At 35.9% G+C, this 13,282-nt stretch overlaps 1 protein-coding gene across 1 annotated transcript; it reads right to left on the bottom strand.

Moving 5' to 3' along the window:
• Positions 1–723: 723 nt before the first annotated feature.
• Positions 724–12,410, bottom strand: LOC131769158 (ceramide transfer protein-like). The gene is made up of 14 exons (XM_059084905.2): positions 12,040–12,410; positions 9,950–10,066; positions 9,027–9,137; positions 8,254–8,431; positions 7,591–7,868; positions 6,983–7,075; positions 6,176–6,265; positions 5,788–5,865; positions 5,225–5,314; positions 5,031–5,099; positions 4,474–4,537; positions 3,202–3,419; positions 2,460–2,586; positions 724–2,320 (listed from the first exon to the last, which is right to left on the bottom strand). Exons 1-14 carry the CDS (start codon positions 12,277–12,279, stop codon positions 2,193–2,195), a joined length of 1,881 nt encoding a protein of 626 aa, XP_058940888.2. The 5' UTR covers positions 12,280–12,410; the 3' UTR covers positions 724–2,192.
• Between the last annotated feature and the right edge of the window lie 872 nt (positions 12,411–13,282).

Genomic DNA, 13,282 nt, shown 5'->3' with positions numbered 1-13,282 from the left:
TAGCAACACTGAATCACACATTAACGTCATAAGAAGAAAGGAAATGATCACCAATTAAAGAAACTCTTGATTGTAAGGCCAATTCTCCTTGTTAGCACATTAGTAAATGTACATAGAACAGTATGGAGAATATGCATACTGATGTCAGGGTGTAAAGAGTTAACAAACAAATTCCATGTTGCCGTGCGTCTGTTCAGTGAAAGATCACAGATGACGTCAAAATATGGTGTGAATGAGCACGTGGCGACCTGTGTCACTGATGTTCTTGCCACAGTAGTACGCCTTCCGAGAATCGTTAATAGTGATGTCATATAACGCTTGTCCATCAATAACCATGATAAAGAACCAATCAAAATGCGTACATGATTAAGGTAATTATGACTATTAAGTAATTAACAAAACTGGATGTTTAGATTCTACGCACCCAACGATTACGCGGCCAAGTCTAAATACGAGACTGACGCTTATAACTACCAGAGCCTAGACCAGTTTCCGTTGCTCTGACGACCAGGAGTATTGCTAAGTCTCCCCCCCCTTCCAGAAATGCGTCAGGCTTTCTCCCAGCAGTTCACAGGTACACATTTAAACTCCTGAGTGGAGAGATACATTATGGGATTGAACAAATCATATTGACCAACCCAGATTTCCAACCCTGGTATTTCGTTAAGCAACCGCATCCTTCATATGTACCACAGCGAAAATTTACAATCAACAACAGTCGAGTCAGTGGCAATCATTATCGATTTTTTATTTAGATTCCCTGACAAAACAACATGTGCGTGCTTTCTTCAAAACCCGTCCATATTCATTCATTAAAGTTTCCATAGAATTACGTCCAAAACAAAAATTCATTCACTTCTTCTTTTTCTTTTTTGCTCGGTTAAGTTCTTGCGCAATAAATATTGATCATAAAGTTGGACCTTTTAGCATTTTAAAGTATATTCATTGCAAAATAAACTATTTTTAATTTATCTCACTGTAAACAATATTCAATCAAGATCTTATTTCGCTGACTTCATTTCTTACCAAGGAGTCCACGAAATAAGTCCGTTCTAAGTCATTGTAAGTCTCTAATTTTTGACGCTATATCTTTTTTACAAATTCGTCACATCTGCATTATTCGAGATAAAAGTAAAAACCTGTACATTCAAATTCGTATCTCGTTGCACTTTCCATAACTTATAGGGTATTTACTGTAAAACTAAGAAGCGCAGTCGACGCCTTTAAAATTGCTTAATTGTAAAAAAATTTGTCAATAACCACAATAACATTCAACTTAATTTGCAGGAACGTTACAATTCGAGTATACAAGACAATGATATTGTCATCTGTTTCAATTTTTTGCAAACCCCACCCACACCCTTTCCTTTTTGGTTTAATTTTTTTACCTTAGTAGTGTTTTTCAAAACTAGCAAATGTTTTTCGAGAGGTTTTCTTTCTATTCAAAATGCATTTCGATTGAGGGCTGTGAAATTCAAAATCAAAATCTCGACAGCCGATCAGAACAGAGCTAAATACAAAGCGGAGCCAATACAACAAGAAAACCGCATTGCAAGAGAAAACAAGGGCGACCAAGTTGTGATTGGTTGTGATCCTACATCTGATTGGTCGAGAGGGTGGCAAGAGCGTTCTAAACCAATCACAGTGCGTAGCACAGCAAAACCAAAGCAACCCGCGTCATTTTAAACACTAAATTGAAAATTGCTAGTTTGCAAGAGGCTATTCTATTGTACTCTACAGTAAGCCAAAGTCCGTTGAAGTAGCTTCTCTGAGCTGACATCCAAAGGCTCAAGTAAAGGATCAGGAGCTTTTATAGAGGAGAGTCGTGAACTGTAATTCTAATAAGTACTGTAAAATCGTTTCTTCTTTCTTTGCTGATTTGCTTCACTCACGTTCTCTCTCATTACGGCTTGTTTAGTAAGCGTTTTTTTAAATCGATTTTTGTGTAAAAATGCCACCAACCTTGCGGGGCGAGGCGAGCAGAGGTCTTAAAGCTTTATCACTAAATGTTCCAAGGTGTACTTAATAACAAAATTATGTTGGTTCCAAATTAAGTTTTCATCTCTAACCCTAACCCTAAGCACATGAAAAATGTTCCGTGTTCCGCGAGGAAAATCCTCGTCGACTGTTGACGATATCCATGACCTGGGTTTCCCTTCAAGGACCGTTAAAGTGTACTCCATGTTCTCCACTCACAAGGTGATGGGTTTGTCCTTACACGCGTTTTGACAGAATGAGCTGATTTTTCGGAGAAACTTCGGGTATTCACGTTTTGATACAGCTCGCACTACCGAAGGTGGAGCCCAACCTCCCGGGTTTACTGCGGAAAAAAGAAAAAAAGACAATTACATCACAAAACACAAAGTTAAGACGTAACGATGATTTGTGAACGATGGGAGTTTTTAAGCCAAAATTACTACAGGTTATCATCTAGAAATTCGTTCCATCGACTCTCATACCATTTGCAGTGTAGGTAATTTTGCAGGTTACATGATCTCGAGTAAGCTTCTCCCCCTCAGCTCTTGGTTCAATAAACGTCTGACAATACAAACCCACAACGATCGAAGCGCGTACAAACTTGTTCATCTAAAGTGAGAACAGTCATACATTAGACAATAGCCAGGAGAAAACATTTATGATGGGACTTGAATAAAAGCGAGCCACATGTAGTTATCATTCCAGATATACTTGAAAAATTTCGAAGCAGCAGTCAACACAATACCATTTGGTTGAGTTAGTAGACTAGGATGAGTTTCAATCAAGTGTTTTAAGTAATACGGGATTGCTGTAGTCGTGCAATACTTTGCTCTGTGATTGCCCTAGAAGACTAATTTAATACTCGCTTTTTCTTTTTTCAACCAATCAGATACAAAAAAGAAAAAAGCAACCGCCAATTGCTAATTCGCGGTTTCCCGCGCTTCGGGCAGCTTGCCAGTATTTACTGCGCGTTCTCGTTGACTAACGATAATGTTAATTCCTGATCTGAGACTCATCTGACTTGTCACTGTTATAACCTGGGTTTTCACCTTTCGACTGCCAATTGAGGATTTATCTAAAAACCCAAACGAAAGCAACCACAGGTTTCAGAGTAAATAAATGTAGACAACTTTATGAACGAAACTTTGGTGATAGTTTGGAGCACAAAAACTGAACAACTGTTTCAAATAGTTTAACGTAAAAAATTTCGGCAACAACAAGTACCGGAGCATCCTGATGTTCCATTGAGTTGTTGCAAACAATCCACGGCCGTCCAACTTCGTTTTCTACTCTTTCACCAGCATCGCTTAACGGAATTTCCCGAATATGAGAAAGAAAAACTGTATCTCTCTGGGACGATGGCCACACCCGCTTGAAAATCTGATGCATTATAATCGAACTCTCGCTGAGTTGTTCCAAAACTTTTGAAGACTCCAACGTGCCTGCACATGAAATAAAACAACAAATACGACCTTGCTTAATTAACTGAACACTTCAAATTCCTCTTAATGCTCTAACTTTTACTGGTAAATATTTGTTCCAGGATTAATTAATTAATTTGGAATGCTACGCTTCTGGCAGGGCCTTCAGCACAAGAAAGAAAGAACACCTCAGAAATGTGAAAACCGCGGCAAAAGGCTCAAGAATTGCCAATCACGTCTGGGCCAATAGTCACGCAATAGACTTTGATAATGCATCTATTATTGACAAAGGCGGTTTCAGAACAAGAAAAATACTAGAATCGTGGCATTCCAAGTTAACTCCCAATGCGGACAACAATTCCTGTCCTTTGCCCGGACAATACAACATTCTTTTTAACAAACATTCTTAGTTATCAGCATTTTCAATTTTTACTTTGTACTTCACACCTAGTATTTTTTACCTTTTTATCATTTTACCCGTTGAAGGCTGTAGCGCAAACAGCCGAAAGCTCGTATTTTTAAAAGTTTTAGCCAGAGATCGTTTTTTTAAAATTTCATAGGATTATTCTTATCATTACCATCTTATCATTATTATGATGAGTATCATTACAGTCATTATTCCTATCAATATCATTTTCTTATAATCAATATTATTATTATTGTCACTACCATTATTATTGTTATTATGATTAAAATTATGATTAAAATTATCATTATTATTACATCATTATAATTATCGTGAGTAGCTGCTACAGGTTGTACTTAGAAGAGTGAATCCTAAGCTTATCATGTAACATGTAAATGAGTATTAATACAACAAAACATTAAAAACTGTGGATATAAAAGTTTTCTTCTTTATGTGCTGCAGACATCTAATTTTATCAACTGAATAGTAACACCAAAATGAAAATCCTATACACGTAAGTTTCATAAAGTATTCTTTACTGACATCTTGTAGTGCCCCAAACGCCACTTATCACCCCAAACCACAGCAAGAAGTAGAATGGAAGATTAGATACTTGTTTTGACCACAAAATATTGATGCTTTATAAGTATACTGCAAAATCACACTTACTCTCCCAATCCATGCGAACATCTTTGTCAAAAAAGTAATGAGCCATCTCCCTGGCCGTGACACCCTGTGGGAAAATAAAAACAAAACTGTCTGTGAAGTGCTACTTATTTGCACGTTTACACTCAAGAGGTCTGATATACCGCAAATGTGGTAAACTACCAGGGGGTCATTATAGTTGTAAATTTAACTTGTCTATACAAACAGGAATCACGCTCTTAAAAGTGCATTAAATCCCACAACTTTCAAAGACTATTTCCAACAATTTTTTAAGGATTTTCTTGACCCTCAGTCATAAACTTTGTTCTCTAAGAGAATACAAAGATGAAACAACCATGGTATTTCTTGCTTTGTTGTTCTCTGATAAGTTATTATCTGCCGTTTCCCAAGACATTTCATAGCTGACACTCAAACCTCACTACTTTCCTAGCCTGTGTAATCATATTGGAGAAATCCACAACTTTCCAAGACTTGTATGAAACCTATAGCTGATCCAGTGTGAAGTTATGGAGACAACAAGGAAAAAATTGGGAACATTTGAGACATCATCCTCTATGTACCTGCACAATATGGGTAGCCTTCATAGGATCCAGTACAATACCTCCTTCTTCATAATCTCGCCGGTATACCTTTGCCAATAAAAAAATCACATATTACATACTCTTCAAATGAGGGTCTCAGTGTGAGACAGTGCTAAACAGAGGATTAGTTCTAGTCTCAACCAATAATTAAACAAAACAAGCATCTGGGATACCTTCATATCTCCATCTTCATACACTAAGTTCCAGTTGTGGTCCACATTTTCCAAAACAATTTGTAAGCTTTCCTTTACATGTTCATCAATCTTAAAAGAAATTGCAGTTTTAAGGCATTCAGTGAGTGTGTTCTTCTTTTGGTCTCAAAGATCCTTACATGTAATTAGAGTGTACTTACCTAAATTCTGAAACAGTGTCAGTTAACCCTTTAACTCCCATGAGTGACCAAGACAGAATTTCTCCTTATAATATCCATACAATATCAACCAGATAAGTGATGAGAATAAAGAATAATATCAATTTGGGGATAATTAGTTCATCCAATACTAAATTCTCTGCACTAATGTTAAGAAAATTGTATGGTTGACTGTAAGGAGAGTTACAAATTTGATCTGGGAGTCAAAGAGTGAAGACAAAAACAAAATGCACTACACAATTTACATCTGTGGATGACTTGAAGTGTTTAACACAATTATGAAATAAATTTGCAAGATTGACTACTTGGTGATTATATTGAGCTGATAAATGCAGTAACAAAATATTAAGTTTAGCACTCTCTCACCTCTGTTTTTAGTCTGTGCGGGGGTTCTTCTATTGTAAGCTCAGAAGGAGGCATGAAGGTGCTACTCTGAAAGTCATTCTGAAACAAAACAAACCAATTTCATTTCAAATTTGAGGAAAAATAAGTAGTTGAACTAAAAATGAGTATGCCAAAGGCCCTAATGAGTTGAGTGGATACCAGTTTGCTGTTTAGAGAAAGAAAGAAGTGTAATTTATTCTTTGTTCACAAAAAATGAGTACTTTATTTTGCATTCTATTGCCTTCATCTTTATCCAGTGAACCAGTTCATGACAAAAAAATCTTTAGATTACAAAGGACATGGTAAGGATGCACTATTGTAATAATAAATTTGAAGGGAAGTAAATAAAGCAGATTATCAAAACACCAACCATGGTAGCTTCTTCTTCATCCTGGCGATCAAGAGCAGTTTCTATTGCATCATAGAACTCTTCTTCATTCAAAGCACTATGTGGTCCTTCCTATAGCAATATTACAATAGAGGGTGCAAGTCATGTTTGAAATTAAATTAACAGTGGCACAGAAATGACAGAAGGGACCGCAGCATTAAAAGCATGTTTAATGTAAGTGATACACTGCATTATCATTGACTTGACACTCACTTTACATGCACTGCCTTAAAGCAGAATTGCTTGTAATCATGCAGTTTTTACATGCAATAACTGAATGTAAGATTGCATGCAGGTGATAAACTGGAACTTATTAACCACATGAAACAAGCAAAAATATTGGCAAGAGTATCATGTGCTGGGTCTCTGTTATGATCTACTTTGTCAACATCGAGGCATAATCATTCTTACTGTAGATTATTAAGGCAGAGTTGCCCACAATCTTAAGTGGTTTGTAAGCATACTTGTACCTGTACATGCAATTAAAAGAATCCACTTCAACACTTAACTGTTACATGTATGCATGGGTCCAATTTAACAACCACAAGAAAGAATGACGAAACAACTGGACATGACAAATTCCTATTTGCAATCAATCAAATTTCTGTCAAAAATAGATGGACATCACACTCATTGGATAAATGTGTTCATATTAAAGAAAACATTAATTTTGTTGAGTATTCTTCACACAAAAATTAACCCAACAGTGTACATTTACATAACAGCCCATGCAAATGATGTGTACAATGTAACAGCTTTAAATACATGAAACTTAAATCAAATCCTTACCTCAAAATCTGGACCTCCGATGAATGCTTGTTTTCTGGCATTAACAACTGCTGATTTTATTGCTGCTTCTGCTTTCTTACGCTTCTCTATTTCCTTGAAAATGTAATGTACATATACAATTTATTGTTATAAGGTCATTTCTAAGCTAAAGCACAAAGAGGCAACACTGCGTATGTGCTAGTCTAGTGTATATCATGATTCTAGATGCTACAAAAACTGGTCTAGAAATACTTCCATGACAGTCAGTCAAGGATTCATATCAATACTACAGTAATAAAGGATTAACAATCTTAATGCTTCAATCAACTTGGCCCCGGTCCTTTAAATTCTTTTTTAGCCAATTTGGCTGTCCTTTTTCAGGGTGGCTATCAATTTCTCATGGTAGTATTCATATACATTCATGTAGTTCTCAGGGAAAAGATCGTACTTTGCTCAGCAAAAATAGCTCACTTGCAGGCATACAGTAAGCATGTCTGATCAACTGAAACAGTCAATGTGGAAACAAATCCTAAAATACTTTTGCCATTGATATCATGAAGAATATGAAATAATGCATCTCATGATAAGAAACAGTTAAAGCTCATCTCACAGAAAGATGTATAACTTACCTTGTCCAATCGTCTCTGCCAGTGATCCTCTCTCTTATTCATGATATCAATACAGTGTTGAAGAGTTTCTAGGATACCAGTAGTAGTTGCTTTGAACGTGATAGATTCTCCCCTAAAATCCATCCCTTTGGCATTTGCAATTGATAGAACAGCTGGTGGACTGTCTGAGCTGTCAGATGTTGCTTTCCTGTTGGCTAGGTTACCCACCACTTGATTTAAGGTGGCTGGAGTGGGAGTAGTTGAAAGTTCATCCATTTCATCGTCAGCATCAATATCCACTATAGAATACAAAGGTTTGAGTTACACTTGTACTTCATATAGAAAGGCAACAGAGCTTGAAAAACTTTTGAAATACTGAACTCACACATTTTAAAAATTGTAAAATAAACAGCCCTATCAATCAAATCCACATGAAAATTTTGTTAGATTGCAAATCATGATCCATCTATACTTTTAGTTACAGATGAATTAAATTCCTGACTATCCCTTTAAAATGTTTACTATAATGTCACCCAAACAGGAAAAATCTGTCAAAATTCACAAAAAGAATTAAAGTGATTCTTTAATGGCTCTCTGAGTGGAAAATGATTCAAAACCCAAAAACTTATAGGACCACTCAGATGAAAACAAGTTTTTCTACATTTATTTTAATGATTAGCATACATCCATCATTGCTGCCAAAGAGATCATGGTCATTCCCTTCCATATGAAGAACTTGTTTGTGATTCCCACCAGCTCCTGCACAAGCATCAAAGTAGTTTTGAAGAGTGTCTATCTGCTGGCAGACAATGTCTCTGAAGGTCTCAAGTTCCATCAGCTTTTCACGCAGGCCTCTCCCTTTCTAGAAGTGTAAACAGTTTAAAAATTAAGTGAAAACTTCTCCAATGGATGCATATGCATTAGAAAAGGACAATAAATATACAAAGGTCATAAGAAATTTTGCATCTTACAGGTACATGTATTCATGTTGCAATAACAGTGTAATGTCTTAATCCCAGTTTTAATACCCTACCTAAAAGCTAGGTTACAAGGGTTTGTATATTATTCCTTTTTTATGTTCTCTGCCCCTCCCAACCCCAGGCATTTGAGTTTCTGTCATATCCGTAGTTGAATGGAAAATAGGAGTGTTGAAATGTCTCTGGTAGGTACAAATAATTTATATATGGCCAAAATTGGATGCTTCACTAATTCCCTAACAAAACTCACCCATGAAGTTTCTCTCTTTCACTGAACCCACCCACCCAATTTTACCAAAGAGGAGGTGATGGAAAAGGAAACATTTTTTTGAGTAGCCCCAAAAGAATACCTTTAGGGCTTACGAACCAACATTTGACCCCAAAAATATTATGTATCGTGTAAAAGTACATGAAAAGGGTACATTTGTGAGATACAAAAATGGATCATTTCAAAAATTAGTGTATAAACACACAACGTACCTTGAAAGAAGAAGATGATGCTGTTGTTGATAAGCTTGTGACAGATGACAGTGAAAGCATAGAGCCGCCTTTTCTGAGACTTGACTCTGAGCCATAGCCAGACTCTGCTGCCTGAAATGACACAAATAAAAAATAAATAAACAGAAAGCTTGTTTGTACTCAGATTCAGCACTGCCTTGGAGTTTATTTCAGATATTATATTGAATGTTCTCACAAGACCAGAGTCTCAATGCTAGAAATAAAACTATCATTTCTTGAGTGTCTCCTCACTGGAGTTGAGTCAGATCTGTGAGACTCTGAAGGGGTAAGTTTAGAATAATTACAAGCACAGTATACAAGGAAAGTTCTACAGATGTATGCCTTGATGAATTAGAATTAATGTAGTTCTATCTAGCTGGAAAACAACAGCTTGCCCTAGAACTGTAGGGTTCATATACAATGCAGCATGTTCTACAATTAATCTTCTCCGCTTGAAATGTTAGGGGGAAGGGAAGTTTTCTTCCTGAATATTTCTCCAAAGACAAATTGAACGAAACTTTATCTTGAATTGGAACCTTGTCTAAATCTGTTCATGTTGTAAAGCCCCATTGTTTATTGACCATCAACCATTTACACCAACAGAAACCTGAAAAGCTTTTCATTAGCATATCTTAAACATCAGAAAATGCTTTTAAAGTTGTGTGTAAAAATTATAACACAATTAAAAAAAGGTCAAAGCAGTTTCATAAACAAATAAACAGAAGCTGATTCCACAAGTTTACCTTCAAAATAATGAAAGAACAATATCTAATGTTTACCCAATGAAGTTCAAGTAGTTCAAAATAATTTCTGACCAAAAACTAAACCACGAAATTCAATACACATTTACTACTGTCTGTATGAAATGTATTGACTTAACCCACAAATGACATGCTTGAACTTACCTTTACAGCTTCCAGTCCATTAACCCATTTCTGGCGTTCTTCAATGTCTGGTGCCCTCAAATAATACATACAGTCATTGACACTGACATCAAACCTGCATTCATCAAACTCATGAGGCTGTTAAAAAAAGGAATAGACACTTCATATACAAGATATTCCATTTAATAATTCAGTAACCACAAGCGACTAATTACAAACAAGGATTTTCTCACGCTCTGCACACATCATCAGTTTCTCAATGTTTGTGCAGAAGGTGTTTGGTATAACTGATTAGATTTTTTCCTTGTCCTCTAAGTTTCCTAATTTTTCATTTTCTTTCCATGTCCATCATAAAGAAAGGTAAACTCAAAGTGTTCAATATACATTTACTTTTGCAAATTAAACAAATTTTCAAACCCCACATCGTTATTTAAAAAATAGAACAGATGAGAACTGAGGTAAAGCAAAAGACAAAGATTGACAAAAAAACATGTTGATCCAAAAATAGGTGTGATTGTATCACAACAACAATCAACTGCAACATCCTATTCTGAGGGATCAGTGAGGACACTTCTGTTGATTAATTTCTGTAGATATAATCATGCAATAAACACCTCTTTTGTTATAATCTTTTTGCATTAAACTGGTGCAATTATCTTTTTTGATTTCAAGAAGAAATAACACTCAAGAAAAACCTTGGTTAGAGTCAACTTGTCAAATGCTAAAAAAAGGTAAATTTGAATGTTCAGTGCCTGCATTGCTGACAACTGACATTGAATGACGGAAGCAATAACTTTGCATGATGAAGAGAAACGGTCCATAAGATGACTGAAAATGAATTAACCAATCTTCTCGACTTTAAAAGACAAGAGAATGTACAAAGAGCTGACCCACTCCAAATAACCTATAAACCTTAAACTGCAGCCTCAGTCCATGGCAATAACTGTTTGTCTTATCTTGGCCTTGTCAGCCACGAGCAAGCTTCTAGATGTCTCGACCCCATCCCTGACTAAACCCTGGTTTACAAAGCTAAGCCAAGAATAACACTGAATGACTGAAGTATTTTCCACGAACAAGACTACCATTTGGATGTTTGCAACCCTAAAGTTTCCTTTATCTTTAACTATCATTGAAACAAATCCACTTTCAAATTGCCATAACAATACATACACAACATCTGCTCTGATATGTATTCAACCACATTTACCCAAATTTCTTTCTTTCTGTCTTTTCCTCTTACACTATTACAGCATCTCTATACTCTGCACTTATGTTCCACCTCTACTTAAAACTTTTTTCCTTTATTTTTCCCCCTACATGGCTACATATTAAAGACTAAATCAAATATATCATGTCATGTCTACCACTGAAGTTTGTTTTTGTAATAGAAGTTACATTCTAAGAAACCTCGTAATTCTCAAAAGCAATTTGTGACTAACAGACACAGAAAAACGCAGCCATACACAAAGAAACAGATCTGTAAACACGAACGCAAGGGCAGTTGTAATTATAAATATTTCGCTGGTTGAAATTACTCGGATTAGTTATAGGAAATCTTTTATTTAAGAAAAACAAAATACATGCCGAAAAACGTTACAGAATGGGTTCAAATTACACAACAATAGAAAAAAAAGCTACAGTAGAATCGTGTTACAGCATGACAAATGCGTGGTCGAGAGTCCGGAATTTGAAAATGCTTTGATGAATAATATTTTAGAGTCATTCAAGTATCACATTGGCTGCCTTTTATAACAAGAATCCAGGCGGCAAATATTTAGAAACAATATCTTTGTACATAGAAAAATTACACTATAATAACCGCTCGGCTGTTGATACGACGTCAAAATAAAGCCAAAACAAGCTGCGTTTTTGTCGCCCTTTATCGATATCATGAAACATTGCGATGTTCTGACACATATCCGGAGAATTACATTTCTAGGCAGTAGTGGCGATCTCTCGCATCAAGAATCGGTGTGCATTCCACTGGAGTTATAATTCCTTCTATCGTTCGCAATATTGATAATATTGGATTTATAAAATGAACTGCATCTCTTTCGTAAGCTTAGTACGCAATCTATATTTCACTCGCACCACCGAAATATCGAACTTACTTGAATAGTTGCTTTCGCAACACTCATAGATCCTCGACACCCAAACGCTGTATCAAACTCTGACTTGTAGTAGGACAAAGTACCATTGCTTAAGACGACCCATCTTTCTTGCCATCCATGCAGATAGTTAGTCCATTTTGACAAGGTCCCCTGCAATTCTGGTAGTTGAGGCTGCGAATTACTGCAATCTAAGTCGTCATCTTCCTCGTCGCTTAAGCTTGGTGTGTGTTCCCCAGACATTTTAAAACTAACTTAGAAATTTTTGAATCTTCTAACTAATTCTACGGAGGAAACTGAACTGTAGTTCATTTGATATTCAAGCTTTTCGCCGATTCGTGCTCCTCCTACCGAAAGTCCGCCATATTTTGTGTTCAAAGGTTTCGATGTGACGTCATCGCAAGGTACCAGTACCCCGCTAAATATTACATTATTATATGTTACACTTAGAGCACTTTTTCTCCAATTAAAGAGGCAAACGGGGAGGGGGGGGGGGGGGGTTGTACAATACTCAAATACTGCAAACCATTTGTGCCACAGCCTTCAAGTCTTAGAAATAAAGTATATTCCTGATATTACAACTGTTATGTAAGAAACGAAATCATGTTAGGTACGAAACAAGAGATTATAATCTCTTGGTAGGAAATCATTCTACAAAACCTTATGTTGTTTTAAAGCTGCCTTTCGGGGACTTCATCCTTTATTAACAACTTTTCTTCCTTGCTTATCAATGATATAATTTTTGAGAATATTTTATATTACTATTCATAATTTTTTATTACTGTTACTATAGATTCCTAAAAAGTCTGTTGTAATTAAAAGATTATGTTCACACCGTATCCAAAGAGTATTTGAGAACTATTGATGTCTCATGCCAGCAACTCTTCAAAGTTGGTAGTTACTTAGTACATGTAGACCATTATACACTAAACTCAAATGCGTCTCATCTTCTAGTTAAATAAATTGTTTACTCTTTTTTTGGTTAGCAAGTCTTTGAGGTCACTAAAGATGTTAATTGTCATTATTTTTTTTTGGTTAATTACCGGCAAATTTCTATTAAATACCATGATGTTGACAAGAGCTTTCCTGCATTTTACAAAAGTAGACACGAAGATCACTTCTTTGATAGTTTTCTCCGTTTTCTCTCTACAAGGTTACTTGTGTAACATTCATATATGAATCCAGTGGCACCAGTTTTACGAATTTTTTCCACACAATGTAACTTTAAAATCTTCCGACAATATTC

Source organism: Pocillopora verrucosa, chromosome 4 (assembly GCF_036669915.1).
Source record: "Pocillopora verrucosa isolate sample1 chromosome 4, ASM3666991v2, whole genome shotgun sequence".
NCBI classification, from domain to species: Eukaryota; Metazoa; Cnidaria; class Anthozoa; order Scleractinia; family Pocilloporidae; genus Pocillopora; species Pocillopora verrucosa.
The sequence above is the reverse complement of the archived record's forward strand: the minus strand, read 5'-3'. Positions and strand labels throughout refer to the sequence as shown.